At 54.2% G+C, this 26476-nt stretch overlaps 1 protein-coding gene across 2 annotated transcripts; it reads left to right on the forward strand.

Moving 5' to 3' along the window:
- Positions 1-474: 474 nt before the first annotated feature.
- On the forward strand, positions 475-19510 carry FAM3B (FAM3 metabolism regulating signaling molecule B). Of its 2 annotated transcripts, none has more exons than XM_084875711.1 (8): positions 475-541; positions 4735-4878; positions 6240-6363; positions 14372-14430; positions 15249-15299; positions 16344-16431; positions 16651-16783; positions 19373-19502. In XM_084875711.1, the coding sequence occupies exons 1-8, from the start codon at positions 523-525 to the stop codon at positions 19460-19462; spliced, it is 708 nt and encodes a 235-aa protein (XP_084731837.1). In that variant the 5' UTR covers positions 475-522; the 3' UTR covers positions 19463-19502. The 2 variants fall into 2 exon arrangements, with proteins under 2 accessions (XP_084731837.1, XP_084731836.1); XM_084875710.1 differs by lacking the exon at positions 475-541 and adding an exon at positions 657-923 and having other exon boundaries at positions 19373-19510.
- Positions 19511-26476: the final 6966 nt, after the last annotated feature.

Raw genomic sequence — 26476 nt, forward strand, 5'->3', positions numbered from 1 at the left:
GAAGGCAGGAGGTGATGCACCCTGCGGGGCTCTGGCCAAGCAGTGGGCAGGGGGCTGGTCTGGGCAAGCATAGCCTCCCCCGCTGCCCCCCACCGAGGCCCAGGGCCCGGGAGCTCGGTCTAGGAGTTTAAAAGCTCACATGACGCTCACCTTTGCAGCCATTTCCCCCGGAGACATTGCATCGGGGGCTGGGTCCAGAGCCACTAGGGAGCAGTCCTCCCTCCAGAACCAGCCTGCTCACTCTCTCCAGCGGGCGCTGGGCAGAGGGCAGGGTGCTCAGGGGCTGCCCAGTGGGAGCTGGTTGGGCTCTACCCTGCGCAGCTGCCAGGCAGCCCGCACTTCCCCCGTCCGCACCTGCCTGGCCCGGCGGCGTCTGCTTTGCCCGCCCTCCCCGCCACCTGTCCCAGGGCGTGCTGCCTGGTCCTCCACCCCGGCCCTGGCGCTGGCCCTGGCATGTGGGAGGTCCCCAGTCCCCGGGCAGGCAGCCGCCTGAGCCAGGAGGCCAGGAGCAGCTCCTGGAAGATGAGCCTGAAGGCTGCCCGTGAGTGCCACCGCCACCACCGAGGAGGAACAGGGCCCTCTGTTCCCGGTCCGCCCCACCCCAAGAGCCAGAGGGTGGGGCCAGTCCTCTGCTCTCTGACCTGGGACCGGAACACATGCGGGGAGTGTGTGCCCCAGAGGGAACAGACTGGGGTTCAGAGCAGGCAGCCCTGGGCATTTTCTGGCCCCACTGGGACTCCTGGCAGGGGCACCCGTGAGGGTGATGTGTAGGCTGGATTGGGGGAGCGAGGGGAGGAGCTGGGGTGGGGTCCTTCTGGGGAGAGCAGGTGCCTGAGGGGCGCCCCCAGCCCCGGGACTTCACTTCGGGCCCTCTGCTGACCAGGAGTCTTCAGCCACGTGTCCAATGCAGGGCCCGCGGCGAGGTGGGTAAGAACGGGGTCCGGCGAGCAGGGGGCGCCCCCTGGCCTGGTTCTGACTGCTGTTCAGAGGCTGGTTTTATGTTTTCCACTTATCAGGCTGCTTAGGTGGCGGGGTGTTTGGGAAGGAGAAAGGAAAAAAGCAATTATTCCCAAGGTCGTTTTCTCCCTGAAAGCCTGTCTTCTGACGTGGCCTCTGCCCTCTGCGCCTGGGTACCACCCGCCCCTGGCACAGGCCTTCGCCAGCTGCTGCTGCTGCTCTCTGCCCATTGCCGAGGAGTCCGGACTCTGCCTGGAGCAGGCAGCGTATCTGGACAGGTGTGGAAAGAATGGAGAGTTCCCCGGCCTCTGGGAGGCACCCCCTCCCCCAGTCCTGCTTTCCAAAAGCCTTGCATTGAAGAGCGGTTGTAGGTTACGCCGTAGATTGTAGGACAAACAGGTGGAGATGTGTGTCTTTTGGGGGTAGAATACACCGCCCTCGGGCGCTGAATCTCGGGGGCGCAATCTTGGAAGGATTTATGGTTCTTTCTCCGTCACGTACTTAGAACATCGTCTTGCTGCTTCGTTAGGAGACAATGCTGAATGTGGTCCCAGGGCCTCTTCCAAGTCCCCCTCTTCATCCCCCACCTCCTGATCACTCTGAGCTGCGGGGTTCTGGCACAGCAAGCTTTGCTGCTATTCCTGGTGTCGGTGTGTTTGTTGGGGCGGGGGGGGGGGGGGGGGGGGGAGGGGAAGTAACCTGCAGAAACTCAGAGCCATGTGGCCGCTGAGGGCAGGGCAGGGCTGGCCTTTGCTCCACGGTGGAAGCCCAGCCGGGGAGCCCTGTCTGACAGCCGGTGATGGCTTTATTGCCTGCGGCAAAGGTCGGGTCCTCGTCAGGGAGTCACCGGAGGCTCTGGACTTTGTGCACTTCCTCTCGCCTCCGCTCCCCCCCCCCCCCCCCCCCCCCCCGTCTCTGCGGCTGCTGGACCACTCCCCCGGGCAGCCCCCTGGGGCCAGGACCCCCCTTCGCTGGCTCCCTGGACTTTCACCTTCCAAGACCACCCTTACCTGCCAGTGTCCCGCCTGCTCAGCCATCCCTGCAGGGACTGAGCTCCTGGTGCAGCTGTCAGGCTCAGGGACAGGCCGGGCCCCGGGCAGCTGGGCCCCGGGCAGCCTGGGCCTTGGTTCTCCAGGTGCCTCTTGTCCCCCACCTCCTGGCTCCTACGCCTGCCTCCATTTGGCATCCTGAGTTAGACCCGTGCCAGGGTTGCGGATGGCTCACCCCCAGCCAGTGCCCCATCCTCTGTGGGACCTGCCCTGAGGTCATCCTGGCACCCCTGCCCCAGCCCACGGACACCCCAGCCTTCCTAGGGGCCCGGGAAGTGCGCAGGGAGGGGGCTCATCACCGTGCCGGCGGCCAGCCTGGCTGCAGGTTCCGCCGGTGAGGCCTGCGTGCTTTCCTTCATCCTCTGTTTGCTCCCTGTCACTTGCATCCACTGTCCCGGCTCAGCCGGTGACACACTGTGTCTTCCTTCCGTGTGGCCGTTCTCTCACGTCCGAGAGGCGGCACGAGTTCGCTCTCAGCTCCTCCAAGCCAAACAGCAGCTCTTCGCTCCAGGACATCATGCGACCTCTGACTGGCCCCCGGCTGGCCGAGTGCCATCTTCAAACAGGACACTTGGACGAAGTGGTCCAGCTGTGACGTGCTCAGCGGCTGTTTCCGCTGAACCTGACCGTTGAGGCTGACTCCGGGACTCCAGCAGCCACCCCGTGCGGCCCCAACAGCACTTTCCGGGATATTCTGCGGCCCGTGCCCTGTCCTGGGTGTGTGGGCACAGTCCGGAGGGAAGGGGCCGTTGGAGTGCCACACCCACAAGGTGTGCGAATGGCTGCGATGAGGGTGCCGGACAGGCCACGGGGCTGCACCAGAGTGGGGGCTCATGGCCGGTTGGGAGAGCCCGATGAGGAGGAGCGGGAGGCGGGCCAATGGGTTGGGGTCTGTGCCAGAGCGCGTCCTGAAGCAGAGGACAGAGAGGGCCACTCGCAGTCACAGCAGGTCTCCCCGCCTGCCACCGAGCCAGCAGGATTCCAGGAAGGGACCGCCATCCCAGGGCTCTCCTGTGCTCTCTGTGGCTACTCTTTCTGAAAGATGAAACAGAGGGGGCTGGAGACCCGGATGCCAGGATACAGGCTTTATTGAAGAGAAGAATACCACTGCCAGCTGTTTCCAGAGAGAGAGAGCGAGCGAGGGCCGGGGTCCATGTATTTTTAAGGGGAGTATAGGGGACGGGGCTTAGGGCACCCAGCACATGCTGATTGGTGGTTCCATGTAAGGCCTATGATTAGGGACGTAGGGACTTAGGAATCGGGGGCTTAGGGTATTTGGCAGGTGCTGATGGTGGTTCAGAGCTCAGGAATGTCTGGCCGCAGGTGTGGTTTACGTCCGTCCATCAACTGGAGCAGGGGTCCTCAAACTTTTTAAAGTGGGGGCCAGATCACGGTCCCTCAGAGAGCTGGAGGGCCGGACTATATGAACTACTAATCCCTACTGTAACACCTTGGCTGCGCTCACTGCCCAAAAAACCTGGCGGGCAGGATCAGACTCCCCGGGGGCTGCATGTGGCCCGCGGGCCGTAGTTTGAAGACCCCTGAACTGGAGGAAGGGAGGATCTATCACTTTCCAGCAGGGAGATGCCCCCAAGTCCTAGAAATGGCAGCAGCCACACGGTCCAGGGTATTACCATCAGGAAGCCCTCCCTGCATAACGTCCTCACCGCCTTGGGGGCTGCGTAGTTTGGAAAAGAGAAGAAGTATTGATGCTGACATGTGCACTTGGAAAAAGACCGAAGCATCCAGTTCTATGAGCTTCGCTGCTGCCTGAGCTAGTGAGCCCACAAGCGCCTACAGACCCCATCAGACACAGCAGTGGGGGCACCCCCGCCACGCTCACAGGAAGGGGAGACCCGCGGGTGCAGGAAACGGTGGAGCTGAGGTCCGGGCTGAGCTCGGGCAGAGTGACAGGCGCAGGTTTGCCTGTCATCACCGCCTGGAGAGGAGGGCGCCTGGGTGGTGTGCCGGCGGATTAGAGGCCTGCTTCTGTCGATGGCCGTGAACTTGGAAAAGGGGGCCTGGGAGAACTGGCCACCTGTCTCTGCTCAGGGTGCTGGATAGGGAGACACCAGCCCCCTGACAGCAACCGGGTGTCCCACAATTCAGTGCAGCTCTGACTCTGGCCGCCAGCAGTTAGTGCAGACCCAGCAGGTCAAGGGCACAGCCCCTACCAGCTGCCCTCCCTTCAGCCGCCAGCCACTAGCCTTGGGGCCACCCCCATCTATGACCTTGGGAGTTCCAACAACTCATCGAGGCTCCATCATTTGCCAGAACGACTGGCAGAGCTGGCCGGCGGTGTGCAGGTGGGACAGTGCACGCGGAACGGAGGAGCAGCCCCAGAGAGCTGACGCCTGCCCCATCCGTCCGCTGAGCCGGCTAGACGTGGCCCACGTCAGGCGGGACGGCTCCCCAGGCCACTTGAGGAATCGATGACGTTAGCATTGGGGGAAGTTCAGACCAGCAGTGGACAGGAAAGCATGGCCCTGAAAGCGTTCATATCTGTTCATGTTGTCTGCTTCTGTCTGCCTCACTGCCACCCCCCACAGAGCCTACTAAGTCATCACAGCATGTAGGCTCCTTAAGGCAGCCCTGGGCTCTGGTCCGCCCCCAGGAGCGCCCTGCACACACGCGTGGTTGGTGTGGCGGTGGGGGGCTAGGAGAACAGGGAGCAGGGCTGCCTGGCAGCTGCTGTCCTGAGCATCCACACCCGCATGTCTGCCCGCAGGCACCCTGAGAGCCGTGCTCTTCATCTTCGCCTCCGTGTGCGCCTGGTACTCCGGGTACCTGCTGGCAGAGCTCATCCCGGACGCGCCCCTGTCCAGTGCCATCTACAGCTTCCGGAGCCTCGGGGAGAGGCCCGTCCTCAAAGGTCAGTGCCCGCCCGGGTCATGGCGCACTCGTAGCTGCAGCCTGGCTCAGAGGTGCCAGCAGACTCTGGCCATTTTACGTTGGTGACGATGATGAGGAGGCCGGGGGTGGGGGGGTGGGGTAACATCTCCTTCCATTTCTGCTCCTCTCCAACCTCACGCCCCCCGTGAGAGGCTCCAAGGCCACTCACGCTGTGAGGGCGACAAACTGGAAAACAACTTGATGTGCAACCGCGTTAAGTGAAAAATGTGTCTGGAACACAGCTCACATCGGGAATGAGGTGAAACGACCAAACAGCCATTAAAAATGGCATTCGGTGATGCATAGACAGGACTAAGGAATAACCTGTATTCCTTTTCAAGGTTTGTCAGTAGATATGGTGGCATCCTTTCATTCATTTATTTATTTTTAATATATTTTATTGGTTTTTTACAGAGAGGAAGGGAGAGGGATAGAGAGCTAGAAACATCAATGAGAGAGAAACATCGACCAGCTGCCTCTTGCACACCCCCTACTGGAGATGTGCCGGCAACCAAGGTACACGTCCTTGACCGGAATCAAACCCGGGACCTTTCAGTCCTCAGGCCTACGCTCTATCCACTGAGCCAAACCGGTTTCAGCAATATGCTGGGATACTTTCAATACGCGAGCACATTATTCAAAATCAGTTTGCACAAATACAGAGCACTGACTCTTTTTATAAAAGCCATTCCTTCTCAGATTGAATTATCTTTTATGGCTAAAAACAGACAAACAAACGCTTTCCAGGACTAACTGTGACAGGGTTGTTTGAGTTTGATTAGGTTCTCATAGGGACTTGCCCGGAATCAGTAGGCTGACTGTGCACAGCCTGGGGTGGGGCCCAGCTCCACGGAAGCCTTGGCTAGATCAGAGCACAGGAGACGCCCTCAGAGGGCTCGCTCTCTCGTTTTCCCACAAAACCAGAAGTCTGTCCTGGACACAGCTTCCCCTAGGAGCCGCCTCTGATCCAGGCGTTTCAGGGACTCGTTGCCATGGTGTCTCTCTCCCTCCATCCCATGCCAAGGATGTCCGTTGGATGGCCAGCCATGGGCAGTGATACCCAACTCTGAAACTCATTACACCTGCAAAAACCACCTCCCTTTTGTGTGTTTGTGATTTTAAGACAAAAGCAAATTAAGTTAACTTCGTGTGCTTAGGGGAATCTCTGAAGCTCCTACTGGTGGCCACCATTCCTCTTGGCTACCTTTCCCACTCCTGGTTCTGCCCACGACGTGGGCCATGCAGGTGTGGTGTCCCGGGCAGAGCAGCTGTGCTCACTGCCACGCGGTGGGCTCCTCCGGGAAATCCTCACGAGACCTGTTACATTCTTGTTCCCTGCAGCCCCAGTCCCCAAGAGGCAAAAATGCGACCACGGGGCCCCGTGCCCCCCCAACACCTACGCTTACCGGTTGCTCAGCGGCAGGGGCACGGACAGCTATGCCAAAATCTGCTTCGAGGACGAGCTGTAAGTAGCAGGGTGAGAAAGGAAAACATAGCCACCCGGTCCCTTCCCTTCACTGAGGTGGGCCAGGCAGCCGGTCTGCCCCCAGCAGGGAAGGGCACGACCTTGACCCTGGGCAAGGGCAGGGAGCATAGGCAGGGGAGGGGGGCTGAGGATGCCAGCGGTGCTCCCGGGAGGATGTGGATGGAGGCTGTGTCCCAGCGTTGAACTCTCGTTTGGCAGCAGGTCAGACAGGCCTCATACTCCACAGCCTTCTCTGAATACGTGCCATGGCCCTTCGAAGTCACTGGAAAGGAACGCGGGTTTCCTTCCGTTTTGTTACATGATCCTCACGGGTTGAAGCAGGTGCGGCCTCCCTTCCAAGCCCACACCTCGGCGTCGCAGGTCTGTGTGGCCGCCTTGCCCACAGAGACCCTGAGGAAATGCTGGCCTGGAGCTGTCCTAGGCCCCTGCACAAACAACAGGGGTGTGTTCTTTCCTGGTGTGCAGGCTGGCGTCCAGGATGGAGGAGTGAGCAGGTCTGGTTTCTTGTGAGGCCGAGGGCGGCCCTGCTCCAGCCCCTGCCCTGGGCTGTGCGTGGTGGTCTTTTCCCGAGTCTGCATCATCTCCCTCAGTGTGTGTATCTGGGCCCAAATTGCCCCTTTTAAAAAGGACTCTGTTCGCATGGGTGCACTGATGTGGGGCGATCTCTATTGCCCCGCAGGAGGCCAGGCTGCTCTCAAGGCTGGCACCGCTGGCATCCCTCTCTACCACCATCCTGGGGTGCTCTTTGCCTCCCTCTCTGGGGTGGCAGCCCCTATCTCCAGGATACAAATATCACTTTTCTCGGTTTCCTCCCTTGTTTTGCTGGAGCGCATCCTCTATTAACATCCCGAGAAAAGGGTAGAAGGAGAGGTAAAAATTTTTAAAGATTTTTTGTGTTTAGAATATAGGCATTCCCGCTGAAACCGGATTGGCTCAGTGGATAGAGCGTCACCCTGCGGACTGAAGGGTCCTGGGTTCGATTCCAGTCAAGGGCATGTACCTTGGTTGCGGGCACATCCCCAGTAGGGGATGTGCAAGTGGCAGCTGATCAATGTTTCTCTCATCGATGTTTCTAACTCTCTATCCCACTCTCTTCCTCTCTGAAAAAATCAATAAAATATATAAATATATATATATATATATATATATATATATATATATATATAGGCATTCCCCTTCACAAGGAAGTGATAGTTTGGCTGGGTATACATTTCTAAATTAGAAATGACCTCTACTTTGAATTTTGAGGTCATTGCCTGGAGCAATGCACTTCTCAGGTTTCCAGTGGGAGGGGGTCCATTGGCCCACAGGCCCCATTGCTGCATTCTGAAATGTATAGTATGTTTGCTTGAGGCCATGCTTCCACAGGCCGCTCCGGTGATTAAGCATTGCCATTCAATTCCCAGTCAGGGCACATGCCCAAGTTGCTGGCTCGGTGCCCAGTGGGTGGTATGCAGGAGGCAGGCAATCGATGATTCTCTCACATCATTGATGTTTCTATCTCTCTCTCCCTCTCCCTTCCTCTCTCTGAAATCAATAATAACATCCTACCTAGTATAATAATATGGAAATTGACCACATCTTTGCTACACCCAAGCCACACCCACTGGCCAATCAGGGTGAGTATGCAAATTAATCCAACCAATATGGCGGTTAATTTGTATATCAAGACAGTGTAGAAAGCAGCCAAACCAAAGCTGAGGAGAGGCAAGCAGGGTGGCGGAGAAGGGAGGAAAGCAGGTGGGGCAGCTACCGCAGCAGGAAGCCCTATTGCAGGAATTTTCTTGCAATGAGCTACTAATCCTATATAATAAAAGCTCAGCAACCCAATGGCAGAATGACCAGAAAGACAGGTCGGCCAGTTGCTATGCAGGAGCTGCTCCCTGGTGGTCAGTGTGCTCCCACAGTGGGAACTCTGCTCGGTTAACCAGGATGAGCAGCAGCTGATCCCCACGGGCCACACCCCCCACCAGTGCATGAATCCTGTGCATCAGGCCTCTAGTATTTAAATAAAATATAATATAAAAAGTATTCATGATGCTTGTTGATGATGGAAGGGCAGAATTTATTCAAGGTGGGCCATGGCACCCACTGTAGGAACCTCTGCAGTGGGGTCTTGCAGCGGGAGAGAGAGGTTGTACTTGACTCTGAACACAGTAAGTGGGAATCCTAGCCAAGGAGCGGGGTGAGGTCAGTGGATAGGAATCCCTAAGAGGAAAGAAGCATCTGGGGTCGAGGGGATTCTGGCTAAACTAACCTAACAGGTTCCTTGCTGGAGGTGGGCTGGGAAGATCAGAAACCAGGAGGGGTGAAGTGGAGGATGAGGAACCCAATCAATAAGGAAGAAATCAAAGGCAGGGGGGTTCTAGTTAACCTGACTTAGCAGAATTCTTGCTAACGCTGGACAATGCAGAGATAAACGCGGTAGTCCAAAAGTTAGGCCTCGGTGGGAAGAGCTCTGGAAGCCTGGGTAGGGTTCAGTGAAGGAGAGAGTCTGGCGGCACCAGGGGTCCCACGCAGGCCCATTCCTGGGAGACAGGCTCCAGGGGCCCTGGCTTTGCTGAGCCCTCCCAAGACTGCAGGGCAGCTTGGTCTACCCAACTGCTTCCCTCTTTCCTTCACTTCCGGTCGGTCGGACAGACTTGCAATGTGGTCTGACCGGCTCTCCCCAGTCCCCCGGCCCCTCCCCACCTTCCCTCAGAGGCCTTTCCCCCTAAGGAAGGCCTTTGTGCGTTTGGTCCTGTTCTGCTCTCCGCTTCTCAGAGGACTCGGATTAGTCTTGACGAGCATGACGGTTTGCCCGCCGCTGTCTATCCAAACACGACATGTGGGCAAACACTCTGGCAGTTGCCATTGTGTGAGACGAAACGCGGGTTTCGGGTCAGATTTTTTACTTGGTTATTGCTCTTGCCATAGTGAATTGAGGGTCCCTTTATGCTGCATCTTTGTATTTACTTTGTTATGAACTATCTTTTCCTATCTCTTGCCCATTTTTATTTCTGCTGTTGGCCATTTTTGTTGATTTATAATATATATATATATATATATATATATATATATATATATATATATATAGTTAGCTCTTTGAATGGAGTAAAAATTTTCTCTATTTTCATTTATTAAAAGGCCATTTTTAAACATGCCTATACCTCAGTTAATGTATAACATTTAACAAGACAAAAGAAACTATAGCCATATAGTGAAAGCACAATTTTAAAAAGCAACAAACACAACAACCCGAGTTCTGCTATTGGTAAGAATTCATACATACAAGAGACCTGTGGTCACTGGGCAAACCTCCGCCCTGAAAACTAGAGGAACAGACAGACTCATAAATCACAGCTCACCTGAAGCAGAAACCCCAGCTGGAGCTGCCACAAGGTAGAAAAAAATTTATACTCAGAGCATCTCCCCTGTACCCTCCACTGGGTTCTCATTACATATTACTTTGCAATTTTTAAAAATATATTTTTATTGATTTCAGAGAGGAAGGGAGAGGGAAAGAGATAGAAATATCATGATGAAAGACGATCATTGATTGGCTGCCTCCTGCATAGCCCACACTGGGGATCAAGCCAGAAACCCAGGCATGTGCCCTGACCTCCAGGTTCATAGGTTGATGCTCAACCACAATGGCCAGGTTACTTTTTTTAGATTTTTTTTTTTTAGGTGGGCCGTAAGGAGCAACGGGTCCCAGACTGCAAGGGGGATGTCCAACTGCTGACTTAGGCCTTCTCCCCATCCTAGATTGCGAAAGGGTGTAGACCTGGCTGCAGGACCCCATCCCCCTCCCGTGCATGAATTCAATGCACCAGGCCTCTAGTTATAAATAGTATTGCAATTAATAACCTTGTGAGCATGTTGTTGTGTAACAAATTATGATAAAGTGAATACTGTGTGATCACCATCCAGGCTAAGAAATGGACTATCACCAGCAAACCATGAGCCCCCTGTACCCCTTCCCAAGTGCAGCCCCCTTTTACTTACTGCCCATGGTAACCTCCACTCTGTCTTTTATGGCAACCATTTCCTTGCTTTTCTAAATGATAGTTTTACAGCCTAAGCATCCACTGTAAAACCTTATTGTTTCATTTTAGCTATTTTGAACTTTATATAAATGTAACCGTAAACCACCGACTTTTGTCTCTTCTTTGCTCAAAATTATATTTTTGAGCATTATCCTTGATGTAGGGCAAAGCTATTATTCATTGATTGGCATAGCGGTGTAATATTGCATTGCATGAATATACTAGAATTCATTTATCCATTCTGTTGAATGGCATTTGGGTCATTTCTGGTTTGGAGCTGTTATAAGTGATAGTGCTATGGATAGCCCTGTTCGTGTCTCTTGGTGCACATGTGCCTAGAGATTTTGGGGGGGTGCAGGAACCCACAATCACCCTTTGTTTCAGCGATACTCCAGAACTACTCGTAAGACTCAAGGACAGCTAATATTTATGGATAAAGTTTATTACAGCAGAAGATGCAGAACCAAAGCTGTTTGTGGTCTTCTGGTGCTGAATTATCTCAGTTTATGTTCCTCTGAAATATCTTTATTTCTTCTTTATTGATGGAAGATGTTTGCTTATTATTTCTTTAACAACCCATTCCAGAAATAATTCATGGTGTCCTGGCTTCCGTTGTTTTTCTTAGTAAGTCAGCTGACAGTTTAATCGTTGATGTTGCAGAAGTAAACTGCCTTTTCTCCCTCTCCGATTGCCTCGGAGAATGTTTGCTTCTCTTTGGTCTTCACCACTTGTACCCTGCTATGTCTGTTGTTGTTGCTTCAAGTTACTTGGCTTTATTGAGCTTCTTTAATACAAAAACCTCTTAGCATTTTTTTTGTTGATTTTTAGAGAGAGAGGAAGAGGGAGGAAAGTAGAGAGAGGAATATCAATGTGAGAGAGAAACATCTATTGGTTGCTGCCGGAAACCAATCATTGTCTCACTAATAGAAAGAGGCTGGTCAACCTTGAAGCTCTGACAGGTCAAAGCCAACCACTCCCTATCTAATGAGACAATGGTAATTGAGGCAACTTCCCCATCTTGTAATCATTTAAATCCTTACTGATGTGATAATCCGCTTATTACCTGCCTAAGGGCTATGGGTGTTTCCCAAAGCTGCTTAAGGGTAATGGGTATATCCCATAGCAGCCTCAATAGAAGGGAGAGCAAGGCCAGAGCCTAGAGAGTCTTCCCACTAGAGGTTGACTCCCGCCTGGCCCCCCATTTGTCCCAAATTAACTCTTTTCTAGTCTCTCTCTTCATTTTAGTGTGTGGCCTCCTCCAGAAACCGGACCCTGAGTGGGCCCTGATCACGAGGGTCGTGTTAAGGGTTCCCACAGGTTGCCTCTCATACTTACTCTGACCTGGGAACTTGAAACCTGGGTACATGCTCTGACCAGGAGTTGAACTGGCAAACTTTTGGTGCACAAGATGGTGCTCCAACCATCTGCGCCACACTGGCCAGGGCTGAGCTTCTTAAATGTATGTGTATTAGTCTTTCATCACATTTAACCAATTCTCTGTCACTGCATTTTCTGCCCCATTTATTCTTTCCTCTCCTAAGACACTTGATGCAACAGTAGACTTTATTATTATAATCTCAGTAGCCTATAGTCTATTTTGTATTTTCCATTTTGTATCTCTCTCTGTTATTCATGTGAACAGAGCTGGTTTCCTCTGAATGGCTTTCCGGTTTACTAATCCTTTCTGCTATTAAGCCCTTCCATTAGCTACTGAATTTAGTTATGTTATTTTAGTTTTAAAGCCTCATTTGGACTTTTTTCATAATCTTCACATCATGTTTTGTAGTTTCCAGTTCTGAAATTTTCAACTTTCTTTATCATCGTCATATTAAGTTTAGTTACTTAAAGTCTGTTGGATAATCCTCGTATTTGGAGCCCTGTGAGTCTGTCTCCATTATCTATTGTGTTCTGCTGTTTCCACCAGCTCTTGTTCTGACGGCTCCTCTCCTCCTGTGCCAGGTCATATTTGAGAGTGTGCCAGGCAGAGCATTTGAGGCAGCAGATGATGATATATACCTTCTTCTTCTAAGAATTTTTGTTGACTTCTGTCAGGGACTGGAACCATTACTGAATAGAATAATGTGAGTAAGTGTTAAGGATTGAGGTGTTTTGGGCCACCTAGTGGTCTGCAGTTATAGAAGTTCTGATTTATTCCTGGTTCACTCTCACTGTCGGGATTGAACCCTTTTTCACTCCAACCCAAATAAGAAATGGGGGGGTTAATAGGGCCTTTCCTTTGATGGGCCCTGGTTTCTAGCATTTGTCCCCCGAGGTGCACATGGCTATCAGAAGTGCCCTTCTTGGGCACTTTTTCTGGAATCGACAAATGCTTCTGGGATGTAAGTAGCTTCGCAGGCTGGGCTCAGCACCTTGTAATTTAGTCTTCTCCCAAATCTTGGCCAGAGAAATTTTTATTAATATAACATATTCAAGCAGGTCATTTTTAAGCCCCTCTCCCCAACTTTTTTGTTTTGTTTTGTTTTTTTCTTATTGGGAGAGTAGGGTCAGATAACCTAACTTTATATAAATTATCATAAACTAGAGGCCTGGTGAATGAAATTTGTGCATGGAAAGGGGGATCCCCCTCAGCCAATCTGGGGCCCCTCAGAGATGTCCGATCAGGCCTAAACCGGCAGTCGGAATCCCTCTTACAATCCTGGACCGCTGGCTTCTAATTGCTCACCTGCCTGCCTGCCTGGTTGCTCCTAACTGCTCCACCTGCCAGCCTAATTGCCCCTCACAGCCCCCCTGGCCACCCCATGCAGCCTGCTGTTCAGTTGTTTGGTTGTCCTACATTAAACCCACCCCCCTGCCAGCCTGGTCATAGGTAGCCATTTGTGAGGGTGTGAGGGTCAATTTGCATATTACCTCTTTATTATATAGAATGGAAGTTTCTTTTTGAGCCTTTTCCAATTCTTATAGAATATTCTCTGAAACTGTCAAAGAGCTACTCCTCCCCAAAGGACTTAGCTTAGAAGGCTTCCACGGCAGTTTAGCTAAACACGTCAAAGGCAGAATTTTCCCGTGCTGTAGTCACTATTCCAAACATGGAAAAGAATGGCAGCTTCCGCATTGCTGTAGGAAACGAATATACCATTAATTCTAAAACCTGGCAGAGGAAGTGCGCATCCCTGCATGGAATTCCAAAGACCTACCATCTCCAGGAAACAAAGATTCCCGGGCAGCATGGCTCAGTGGTTGAGAGTCACCCCATAAAGCAGGAGGTCATGGTTCGATTCCTGGTCAGAGCCCATGTCCAGGTTGCGGGCACGATCCCCAGTGTGGGGCAGGCAGGAGACAGCCGATCCATGATTCTCTCTCATCATTGATGTTTCTGTCTCTCTTTTCCTCTCCCTTTCTCTCTGAAATCAATACAGATATATTTTTTAAATGAATAGATAAAAGCAAAGGTTAAGTGAAGCAATACAGGGGCTTACTGAAGGAGGTCACTAGGAGTCAGATTAAAGGACCGCAAGAGTCGAGGAGACTCTTGGTCATCACACTAAGGGGGAGAGTATGTATAAATTGATACCAGACCTGGGTTAGAGCCATCTCTTATGCCCACCCCTTCTACCTCATCTGAATAAAGCAGAACAATGACTGCTCCTGAGGTGGTTGAGAACTCAGTGGGGGAGGGGGAAAGTTTGTAAAGAGCCTGTGCTACACAAATCTGAGCTTTGCTAAACAAATCTGAAATTGTCCTCTCCCTGGATATTTGTCTAAATTATGAGATTCCGTGTGAGGGACTGAGCCTATAGGAACTCGGGGAAGTGTGTGTGGAGGAGTGCGGGGGTGTCTGTGGTGCATGTCAGCGAGGGCGGGAGGGGCGTTAGGTGACAATGGGAGAGGCAGTGACTGCAGGAGAAGATCTTGTCTTGCGGAGGATGGGGTGAGAGGGCAGGCCACCCCTGGGCTTGGTAAGAAAGGAGTCCTTTGACTAACACTTATGTACGTTTCAGGCTCATAGGAAAAAAGGTTGGAAATGTTGGGAGAGGAATCAACATCGCCATTGTCGACTGTGAGTCATTAAGTCTTTTCTCTAAAACTTTCCTAAGGGCTCTGTGATGGGATTTTTCCCAGGTACCTTGGGTTCTCGATGGTTTTTGCATTCAGCCTAGTCTAGGTTTATATTTAATGCATTTTTTAAAGTACATATTTAACTATTTTTACGCCTCACTTGACAGATTATTTGTAGTTCCAAAGAAAACACAGTGAAACCAAACATAGATTTTTTTTTTTTTTTAAACAAAACCAGGAGGACGGGCAGAGGCAGAGGTGGGGTGAGGGCCAAGGAACAGGCCTGGGCCTCGCTTTTGCTCTCAGATTCCCGAGGCCAGCGGACGGTGGCAGCACCACCAGTTCCTGGGGGTCGAGGGCCTCAAGGGAAGCCAGTCCTGGCCTCCCCTCAGGCCTGGGAGAGGCAATCGCCACTGGGGACCCTGAGGAGAGCGGGTTTGGGGTGCCCCTGGACGCCAGCTGGGCATATGGCCCAGTGAACTCAAGACAGAAGGTGCCCAGCGTGATGATGGGGGGGTGGGGGGTGGGGGGGTGAGCCTGCAGCTCACAGCAGAACGCCCTGAGGCGGGAACGCGGGGTCTCTGGGGGAAGAGGAAGGTGCGACAGGAAAGTGTAGGATGAATCTGGTGGGAAGCAGCCAGGAGGAAGCCCAGGACAGCGGAAGAGCCCTCTCTGACCCGCCCGCGGGGCAGGCAGCAGCGCATCTTCGGGCTCCGGGAAAGAGACGGGGAGGGAACAGGCCACACCGAGACCCTGGTGCCAGGAGGCACCCCGAGTCCTGCGGAGCTTCCTGTTAAAAGCTGTTCCTTTTCTCCTCAGACGTGACCGGGAAAGCGGTCGCAGCGCGGCATTTTGATGTGCATGAAGGAGGTAAGCAAACCCTTCTCCTGTACAAATCTAAGTGCCTTATAAACAGAAGTCAGGTTCTACCCGTAAAAACCACAAGCAAAATGCAGGACATTCTTAGCTGTCTGCTAAGAAAACTGCCGGAACTTCATGCTGAGTGTTCTAGAACCGTTGTCCCTCCACAAGTCCTCTTAGGCTCTGGGTTCATACAATCCAGCGTGAAGGCACTCTCTAGAACATTTCTTTCCCCTGGTCACTCTTGTCCTGAATCTTCTCCTTCCCTCCCCTCATTGGAGAACAGGAAGAGACAGTTTCAAACCAAAACCCTGTCAAGTAACACCATCAGCATCCAGCCCGCATACCCTCAGGGTTTCTGTCCTGAGCCTGGAGCCCGAGGGGCCTGCTGTGCTCCCTCCCAGGCCCTCGACCCCCACCCTCCTTCAGTGTCTCTCCAGCTGGGCACTGGGTCCTGGGCACGGTGCCTGCCAGGCTGTGCCAGCCCTGGGGGCTGGGAGCAGGTCTCTGTAAGCTGATGCAGAGGTGAGAGAAATGCCGGTGCCTCTTCTGGGAGTTGTGCGTGTTCACTCTGCAGCTAACTGTACCACAGCTACCAGCACCGAGCCCCGGGGGTACCAAGCAGGGTCAGAGGTCCGCCTTCCTTTATCCTGGGAAACGCAGGCAGCCCCCTTAGCCAGGACTTCCCCGGCCAAGGCCAGGCCTGCATCCCTGTCTCTGTCCGGCCCATCTGCCTGAGCTGCTCGGATCTAGGATGCTCACCCGTGGGTGTGGCTGCCTTCCTCATTGCAGAGCGCGCCGCCCAGGCCACCAAAGTGGCTGCAGGTGTTGAGTTTGGTCAGTAGCATCTTCCTGGTCCGATCGTGCTCTGCCCTCGACGGCCCCACGCGGAAGCCCAGCAGCTGTGAGGGCCATACGCATGGTCCAGGGAGGGGCTCCAGGAATCAGGATGCTCAGTGGCTACAGACACCCTACAGGGCAGGGAGGTGCAGCATGTAGGGCAGGAGCCTCAGCTGACGGCGCTCCTGAAACTGGTTTGCATTGACCCCGCAGGTAACTCCGGAGCCATGGCCCAGTTCATCCGGGGCGCGCCCGCGAAGTCCCTGCTCTTCATGGTGACCCAGGAGGACGGCAGCGCCCAGTGAGCATGCGTGGGGTCGCCCAGCGGGGACTGGAAATCTGACACACGCAGCCAGCTGGGGTGCCCAGTCCTCCTGCTTACCAAGCCCCCTCCCCACCCCCTCCCTCCCACCCCCGGCCAAGGAGCTGAGGTGCTTTGGAGACCTCTGTGCGGGGACAAGCACAGGGGACACACGCGAGTCCCCCCGGGGACACTCAGCCGCTCTCCTCTGCCCCCTAGCCTGCAGGAGGACGCCAAGCAGGCCATAGGAGCGCTTGGAAGCAAAGAGATCAGGAGCTTGCGGCTCAGGTCCACCTGGGCCTTTCTCACAGCGAAGGGCTTTGAACTTCCCGCGGGCCTCCAGAGAGAGGAGGTGAGTGTGTCCTTGTGTTTGAAAGTTCAGTTCGCTGGTTTTCTGTGTGACATTAGTCTCAGGTGTTCGATACAGGGCTGCAGCCTCTGTACACCGTACCACGTGCTCACCACGCCGAGTCTAGTGGCCATCCGTCACCGTGCCAGCCACAGGGTGAGTGGTTCTGAAAGGTCCCTTCCCGCAGGTGGTGAGGATGGCAGGATCTGCGATTGGAGAGGTTGCCAGCCGGTGACAGCTCCCTGTCTCTAACCCCGGCCCTGTGGGGAGTGCGTGCCTCCAGAGCCGTGTGGGGGTGGGCATCTGGGCTGAGCGCTGTCTCTCCGCTCCGGGTTCCGTGTTCCTCCGTCTCGGAAAATCCCACCTTCCACTCCGGAGGCGCTGGGTGTGTCGTGGGTGAAACCGTCCATGCTGAGACCAAAACCCTTTCCCTTTAGAGCAGCATTAGATCGGCACTGAAGTTTCAATTCTTAAATCTCTTTAAAAGTAGGAAATTCGCCCCAACCGGTTTGCCTCAGTGGATAGAGCGTCAGCCTGTGGACTCAAGAGTCCCAGGTTCGATTCCAGTCAAGGGTGTGTACCGTGGTTGTGGGCACATCCCCAGTGGGGGGTGTGCAGGAGGCAGCTGATGGATGTTTCTCTCTCATCAATGTTTCTAACTCTCTATCCCTCTCCCTTCCTCTCTGTAGAAAATCAATAGTATATATATATTTTAAGTATATATATATATATATATATATATATACACACACACACACACACACACACACACACACACACACTGTATTTTCCAGCATATAAGACGACTTTTGAAAGGAAAAAAAAGCCTGCTCAGATTGGCCAGAGTCAGAGAGGCGGTCTATTAAAAAAAGAACTGGTGTTGCCGGAATCAGTTTGGCTCAGTGGATAGAGCGTCGGTCTGCGGACTGAAAGGTCCCAGGTTCGATTCCGGTCAAGGGCATGTACCTTGGTTGCAGGCACATCCCCAGTAGGGGGTGTGCAAGAGGCAGCTGATCGATGATTCTCTCTCATCGATGTTTCTAACTCTCTATCCCTCTCTCTTCCTCTCTGTGAAAAATCAATAAAAAATATTTAAAAAAAAAAAAATAGAACTGGTGTTGCCTTGGAAGTGGGGGGTAGTCTTATACAGCGAATATAGGCCTAAACCTATGTTTTTTAACTGTAAAATTAGGGGGGTCGTCTTATATGCCTGAAAATACGGTGTGTGTGTGTGTGTGTGTGTGTATGTGTGTGTGTGTGTGTGTGTGTGTGTGTGTGTATATATATATATATATATATATATATATATATATATATATATATTTTTTTTTTTTTTTTTTAAGTAGGAAATTCTCACGCTAGCCAGTTTGGCTCAGTGGACAGAATGTTGGCCTGCAGACCAAAAGGTCTCGGGTTCGATTCCAGTCAAGGGCACGTACCTTGGTTGCAGGCTCCTCCCCTGGTCAGGGCCTGTGCAGGAGACAACCAATGGATGTGTTCCTCTCACATCAATGTTTCGCTCTGCCTTTCCCTCTCTCTCCCACTCTCCCTAAAAATCAATGGAAAGATACCCTCCAGTGAGGATGAACAAAACAAAAGAGTAGAAAGTTCTCAGTGGCTGTTGAGACTGATATTGCGTCATGCTGGAGCCAACTCAGGCCTCTCTGCTGTGCCTCCGTGTGGGGAAGGGGACAGTGCTCCCTGCTAATGGGCTCAGAGGCCATCGCGCCTGTGCCCCGAAGCATTTAAAGTAGCGGAGCACCAGCTCTAGCTGGTGTGGCTCACTGGATAGAGTGTCCGCCCTTGGACTAAAAGATCCTGGGTTCGATTCTAATACCTCGGGAGAGGGGCTTAGTGTCCAGGGTCAGGTTTGTGGAGGGGGGTGGGAGGTCACAGGTGCTGCTGCACAAGCTGCCTCGCTGCTCTGGGCTTGCGTTTTCGGATCTGTGTAAGGAAAGGAAAGCTGGGGAGATCCAGCTGTGGTGAGGGCCTGGGCTCCACCTGCCAGCAGCCTCTAGGGACTCTTCCAATGCATAAATTTTGTGCACTGGGCCTCTAGGAGATATAAAGGATTAACACCACATCAATAGGAACACACATGTGCTGAGCTAGGAATTCTGTAATAACATATAGTCCTACCCCCAAAGAATGAAAACTAAATGTTAGAGCTATGCTGTTCAATACAGCAGCTACGAACCAAATTTGCATTTCACTTATTACATTTATTACATTTTATTAAATTTGTATCATACTTATTAAAATTAAATAGAACTTAGAATTCAGTTCCTCACTCACGCTAGGTACTTGATAGCCAAGCATGGCTAGTGTATACTCTATTGGACAGGGTTGGTCCCAGCACATTTACATCATTACAGAAAGTTCTGGAGCTTCATTAACACCAGGGTCACATTGTATTAGGAAGCACGTTGAGAGGAAAAATCAAGTATCCAGAGTGGGTTGGGGCAAAATCCGTTCTAGGAAGTGACTAATCCTAGAATGGAACTTTTCAGTTGTAGGACTTTGCTCATAGAGGACACATTCAATATTTGTGGATTAGCAAATAAATACAATTCCTTTCTTTCCTCTGCCCAGGTCAGCCACGTGGATGATGCAAAGGACAGTGCCTCAGGCTGGCCTGCAGAAGTTCAGATAGAAGGCTGTGTACCGAAGGAGCCAAGCTGACACTGTGCAGATTTAATAAATGTGTGTGTTTCTATAGACAAATGAATCAGGAAATGGCCCATGAGTCTTACCCAACAGTCAATATTTGATTATATGGGTCTTGTCGCCAACCAACCAATATTTGCAAATTGCATGAAAACTTGGCACACAGTATTTTTATTTATTGCCAATATTGATACAGCAAAAACATAAGGAGCAGGAAGACTGGAATGAGTGGAAATTGTTTAATGAAGGGGTTTCACCCGGAGTGGAGAGCGTTGTGGGAAGTGACCACTGCTTGTGAGTGTGTGTGCAGTTATTTTATGATCAGATCGGAGCTTGGCCTTGATTCCATGACCCTGAGGGAAAGCCTTGATTCCATGACCCTCTTAGGGGCCAGTCATCTCCTCGGAGAAGGAGCAATGGTCAGAGGGCCTGGCAGGGCTGCCCTGGTCAGCGCCAGTTGAGCCCTTGAACTCTCCCTGCGGGTCCGTGAGCTTACTCTTCCCTTAGCAAACCTGGGCGCCCCCTGCCTTCAGCCACTGGGGGTGCAGGGACACAGCCTCTGCCTTCCTGCGGGGTGTCACTGCCAGAGCTCCATGGAGGTCTGACCTCAGGAGGACAACTGTCCACGCAGGGCCTTCCAGAAGGTTCATCGAGACCCGTGTATTCGAGATACACACGCTCTGAGAAGCAAGTCCGATGATGCATCCGATTTGGGGTTCAGACAATCGGGTCAAGGCCCAGTGCTCATTCTAACCGTCTTTCCAAGCCCAGCTCCCAGCAAAGCACTTTGGTGCCAGGCTAATGTAGCTTCTCTGAGCCCCTAGTTTCTCTTGTGTAAGATGGAAGAATTAGGGTAGAAGAATGAGTCCGAGCATGTTTATCAGCAGAAACCCTTTTAAGAACATGGTAGCACATGGCACCCTGGATGTCAGCATCCTGGCCACAGCAAACCACCCAACCTCAATGGCTTACACGGCCCTGATTTCCCCCTCGAGTAGATTATACCTGGGCCGCGGGGCAGCTGCGGCTGGGCCCTGAGCACTCAGCCGGCCGGAGGGGGTCCTGTCAGGCACAGAAGCCAGAGTGCAGGACGCACACGCCCAGGGCTCCTGCCAGGGCTCCGTGTGAGCCCCACCTCCTCCCACCTGTTGCCAGGCCCAGCCCAGGGCGTGTCCACAGTGTGTGCGGTGAATATCCTAGGCAGGAATGCAATGCCCGTGTGTGTTTTGTTTTGTTTTGTTTTGTTGTTTTTACTTTCCTTAGCGTTCATTTGATGCTGCATTTACTCCCGGCCATCTGTTTTTGTGTCTTCGATCTCTCCTGGGGCATCTTTTTCTGCTCTGCAACCTCCTTGGCTGCAGGAACCACCTGCCGTTTCTCAGTGGGGTCCTCTCGGGCCGGGCGGCAGGGGGAGCTCCTGTGGATTCATCCGCCCGCGAGCTCTGGGAGGTGGAGCTCTGTTCACCCGGATGTGCTCAATGGCATCTAAACCCTCAGGTGCAGCGCTGCTCTCCGCGTCGTCCAGCTCGTGCAGCAATCATTCGGCACCGCTTCTGGGCCCCGACACTGTCCCCTGTCCCGCCCCACTGTCTGGCCTGGGCACACCCACCAGCCCCACCGTCCTCACGACAGAAGGGCAGCCATTGCTTCCGAAAAGGGACATCCTTCGGAGATTCGGTGGCTCTCGGATAGGCACACCCTGATGGCCTGGCCCAGTGGTCGGCAAACTCCTTAGTCCACAGAGCCAAATACCAACAGGACAACGATTGAAATTTCTTTGGAGAGCCACATTTTTTAAACTTAAACTTCTTCCAATGCCACTTCTTCAACATAGACTCGCCCAGGCCGTGGCATTTTGTGGAAGAGCCACACTCAAGGGGCCCAAGAGACGCATGTGGCTCGAGAGCCGCAGTTTGCCGACCACGGGCCTTGCCAGCTTCACCAGCGTTCTCCCAATGAACGTGAGGATCTGGACCTCTGGGTCTGCAGGGGTTTGTGGAGTTTTCTGGGTCAAGCGAAGAGGGAACCATTTGTAGAGGTCTCCTCCTCCGGCCATTCGGGAAGAGCAGGAATAATTGCACAAAACTTTGGCACACAGTGTTTTCATGCCAATATTTATACAGCGAAACACTAAGGAGCAGGAAGACTGGAATGAATGGAAATTGTTTAAGGAAGGGGTTTCGCCTGGAGCTGAAGTGACCACTGCGTGTGAGTGTGTGCAGTTATTTTATGATCAGATGGAAGCTTGACCCTGTGGTCAGCTCTGCAGAGAGGAAGCCTTGATTCCATGACCATGGAGCTCACCTTCTTATGGGACAGTCGAGGAAGGGGCTGCTGGCTGCCGAGCCTGGGCAGTGGGCCCTCAGAGGCTGGGCCCCTCCCCACAGACCAATGTCTGGGACCCTGGCTCAGGCTCCAGGTGAATTACATTGTGTCGCCCCAGAATCCTAACCCCCGGCAACTCCAAATGTGACCTTACTCAGAAATAAGGTCATTGCATTGTGATGAGTGAGAGGAGGGTGGCCCCTGGGCCAATATCATTAGTGGCCTCTTTAGTAAAAGGGGACACTTGGACACAGATACAGAGGCAAGGCCACGGGAAGGTGAAGGCAGAGGTGGGGAGGTGCTTAGACAGCCAGGGAACCCAAAGACGGCCAGCAGCCGGCAGGCGCTGGGGGAGGGTGGGCCACTGTCACCCTGGAGCCTCCAGAGGGAGCCCGGCCCGCACACGCCTGCGTCTTAGACCTCTGGCCTTAGAGCGAGAGGATAAATGTCCACTGGCTGTCTCCGCCGCTCAGATTCTGGCGCTTTCACAGCAGCCAGGACACCAGGTCATTTTCTTTACATTGTAAACTCTATTTAAAATATATATATATTATTGATTTTTTACAGAGGAGAAGGGAGAGGGAGAGAGAGTTAGAAACATCGATGAGAGAGAAACATGGATCAGCTGCCTCTTGTACATCCCCCACTGGAGGTGTGCCCGCAACCAAGGTACATGCCCTTGATTGGAATCGAACCTGGGACCCTTCAGTCCACAGGCTGACGCTGTATCCACTGAGCCAAACTGGTCAGGGCCAACGATGTAAACTCTTAAGTGCACAAAGGATTCCTGTATATAAAATAAAGGGGAGGGTGGAAGGGGGGGCGCTGGATCTTTTTATTTTCTCCCGTTGAAATGACCACACTTTCTCTGCAGTGTTGTCTGAATTCACTGTGAATTCACTTCCAGCCAGCCTGCCCAGACTCCTGCCGGGGCTGGGCCCTCCTATGACACCCGGTCCCATCCTGCGACAGCCCTGGGCACCTGTGCCTCTGCGGCCACTGCCCCTCTCCCTGGTGCGACCCCTAACACCCTGGCCCCTATGTGGGCACCGGCTCTGAGTTGCAGGCCCTGCTTCCCACCTCCCTGGGCGCTGGGCGCTGGGACTGTCGTTCCTGGGCCCGGCACTAGGGGGAGCTCTGCACGAGGCCACCTGCTGCTCAGCTGGAGCTTAGAACACAGCAAACAATAGAGCCGGTCTTGGCTTGGCGACCCTTCTTGGCCAGGTTTGCGCCTCTTACTTCAGTGTTCCTTGTCTTCCATTAAACACACGTGATCAGGAGGATAGCCTCCACAACGTGACCGGTTTTGAGAGTTCTCGGCTGCGTTGCTGGCCTGTGGTTCAGACGCTGTTCCCACTACTGCTTTCTGCAGGTGGCCTCTGACATTCCTGAACACAGCCACGGGACAGGACGGCCGCATCACCCCTGCTGGGGCCTCTGCCTTCAGAGCCTGGGGACCCCTGACGGGGTGAGGGTGATCCCCAGTTCCGCCCTGGGCCCGCCCCTTGCTGGGAAGCCCTCTGGGCAGGAGTCAGGGGTGGGAAACAACCTGCTTTCTGGGCTCCCGGACCCCTGAGTCACCCACCAGATGGACGGCCTGAGGCCCTGGGAGGCTGGCGCTGCACAGAGCAGGCGCGGGGGCAGGGCGGAGAAGACAGCAAGCAACAGCGACCTTCAGGGCAGTGAAACTACTCCGGATGATGCTGTGACGGCGGCCACATGTTTGCACTTTAAAAAAAAAAAATGTTGACTAATTTTTAGAGAGAGAGAAAGGGAAAGGGATAGAGAGATAGGGCGATGATGAGAAACATTGATCCTCTGCCTCCCGCACGCCGCTCCCTGGGGATTGAGCCCTGACGGGAAATCGAACCGGTGATGTCTTGCTGACTGGGTCGACACTGAATCGCTGAGTCACGCCAGTGGGCGGTGGCCACATGTTTTTGCAAACTGGGTCTCTGGGCAATGGTGATGAGTCACTGAGGATCGTGGGATGTGGCGAGCGCCCTGTCCCGGGGCTGCTGACAGGGGGGGCAGGGGCTGGCTGTAAGGGAAATCTCTGTGCCTTCTGCTCAGTTTTGCAGCGACCTAAAGGGACCTAAAAAATAAAGTCTGTTATAAGAGGAAACGTGCTGCCAGGAGAACGAGACTTAGATGGGCGGCAAGCCCGAGTCCCCCACCCCAGGGCAGGCAGAGCTGGGGAGGCCTCCCTCCCCCGCACCAGGGCTGCAGACCCCTCCTGGTGCGGGTTCCAGGGAGAGCACGGGGTGGGGGGGGGGACCTGCTTCCACAGAGGGAGGGGCCAGGCCTGGGAAGACAGGCATCTCCCCACCCCTCTCGGTGCTTCTGTCACCAAGTCCCTGGACGGTGGGCACCACGACATTGATAGCAGAGCTTGCTCTTGGCTGAGGAAAGGGGGCCACCAGCCGAGACACCACCACCCGAGTGGGCCCTTGTCTCACTGTAGCCAAAGGCACGGGCACTGCCAGCCCCCAAGCCAGTCTCCGGTGGGCACCATCCAGGAGGCTGAGGAGACCTTGCCAGCCGTGATGGCCGTGGTGACCCCACGGGAGCAGGTGGGCAGAGAGCGAGGGGTCAGTAAGCGTGGGCCCCAACGTGCCCTCTCTGCCACTGTGCCCAGCCAGAGCACACACCCACCGCTAAGATCTCTCACCCCCCACAGGGCTCCAGGTCCCCTCCGCCCCGTTCACCCAGGACACGTTAGCGGGGTGGCCTTCGTGCGCTGAGAGCAAACTGGGAAGCGGAGGCCCTGTGAGGGCCGGGGCGTGTGACCACACGGGCAGCCCGCCCTGCACGCCACCGATGCTGCGTGTGGCGCGATGTCCCTCCCCGGGCTGGCCACCCGCATCGGCAAGGACCCCGAGTGCAGTGTGCGTGTGCAGGGACTCGTCCCTCCTAGAGAGGCCGCCGGGCGGGGGGAGGTGCCCGGGGGGGGGGCTGCTTGGGGGTGCAGGGAGGGTCCCCAGGTGTACTTGTGAAGCTGGCATCACTCTGCCGGGCTCCGAAGGTGCCTTCTGTTAGAAAAAGGAACCACACGCCCCAGGGGGTCACTAGCGCTCCGCCCACGGCACCCAACGGAGCCTTCACACCCTATCCAACCGCAGTTCTGGGGTGTCCGGGCAGCAGTGAGGGCGTCTGCCTGATGGACCCCCGCAACCCCCATGACCTCCTCCCGCCCCTTCTGTCTGTGGAGCCGTCCGTCCCGGGCAGCCACTGGGAGCTCCTTTCTGCCTGCGGGGCGGCTGCTGCCCGTTCACAGGCCCTTAGAGGAAGCCCGCTGACGGTCTGTTTCCTCGATTGGGTTTGGGGTTTGACACTGTCTTTCCCGGAGCCGCCCTGGGCCGCCCTGTCTCTGGTCCCTCCCGGAGAGGCCAGGACAGTGCTGGCTCCCGCAGGCCAGACCGCGCCCGCTCCCATGGCCTCCTGAGCCAGGGCTCTCACCTTTTCTAAGCCTCTGAGTGCCTTGTCTGAAGAAGTAAGTGCGTGAGCAAAGAGGGGCTGTACATGACCTTTTCTTAGTTCACAACGTTTCCCAAAGAATGACGGGGGTGGGCACCCGCCTGAGGCGCTGCTCCCTCCCTCCTGCACCAAGGGCTCCCTCCCCCCCACAGAGGGAAGCATTTGGGAGGAGGAGGCAGGATCCAGCAGGCAGCTCCGGGCAGAGGTGAGGGTTAGGGTTAGGGGTAGGGTTAGGGTTGGAGTTCCTGGCCTGGAGCCTGGGTCGGGCCTGGGCCCCGCCCTTTCCCTGTCCAACCGTGGGAGCCGAACTCTCAGGGGAACCTTCCCTAAAGGAAGCCAACGCCGTGCTCGAGGCAGTGCAGCCGATCTGCCCACTTCCCCGTGTGGTTACAGAGCCCTTCCCCCGCACCCGGAGAAGGTGGCCGAGGGGACATCTGTCTGCTGGGGCTCAGGCACTTCCCCGTGAGGGTACTGATAGATCCTCCCTCCCTCCAACTGATGGACAGATGTAAACCCCACCTGCGGCCAGACATTCCGGAGCTCTGAACCACCCATCAGCACCTGCCAAATACCCTAAGCCCCGGATTCCTAAGTCCCTAGGTCCCTCATCACCAACCAGCGTGTGCTGAGAGCCCTAAGCCCCGTCCCCTATCCTTAAAGGTGCTTGTACCCTGGCACTCGCTCTCTTCCGCCCCTCTCCGTGGAAGCAGCTGGGAGGGGTACCCTTCCCTCCAATAAAGCCTGTGTCCCGCCAGCCCAGTCTCCGGTCTACCTTCTCTATTTATTTATTTATTTATGTATGTATTTATTTATTTATAATATATTTTATTAATTTTGTACAGAGAGGAAGGGAGAAGGATAGAGAGTCAGAAACATCGATGAGAGAGAGAGTCATCGATCAGCTGCCTCTTGCATGTCCCCTACTTGGGATGTGCCCGCAACCAAGGTACATGCCCTTGACCGGAATCGAACCTGGGACCCTTCAGTCCACAGGCTGACGCCAATCCGGTTTCGGCTGCCTTCTTTATTTAACAGGAGCCCTTCCCCCACACCCGGAGAAGGTGGCCGAGGGGACCTCTGTCCGCTGGGGCTCGGGCGGGAGGCCAGCGGGACGGCTCGGAGCTGTCAGAGCGTGTACCTGAGTGCACGTCCGGTCCCAGGCGGTCCCGGATGGAGCCCAGGTGCAGGCTTTGCATCCACGAGAAGAAAGCAGTCAGGCGCACTTCC

Source organism: Pipistrellus hanaki (genome assembly GCF_964339955.1).
Source record: "Pipistrellus hanaki genome assembly, chromosome: 2".
In the NCBI taxonomy this organism is placed as follows: domain Eukaryota; kingdom Metazoa; phylum Chordata; class Mammalia; order Chiroptera; family Vespertilionidae; genus Pipistrellus; species Pipistrellus hanaki.

Coding starts and splice junctions, on each gene's coding strand:
- FAM3B (XM_084875711.1), top strand. Junction 14,431..15,248: donor CAACATCGCCATTGTCGACT/GTGAGTCATTAA, acceptor TTTTCTCCTCAG/ACGTGACCGGGAAAGCGGTC. Junction 16,784..19,372: donor CGGGCCTCCAGAGAGAGGAG/GTGAGTGTGTCC, acceptor TCCTCTGCCCAG/GTCAGCCACGTGGATGATGC.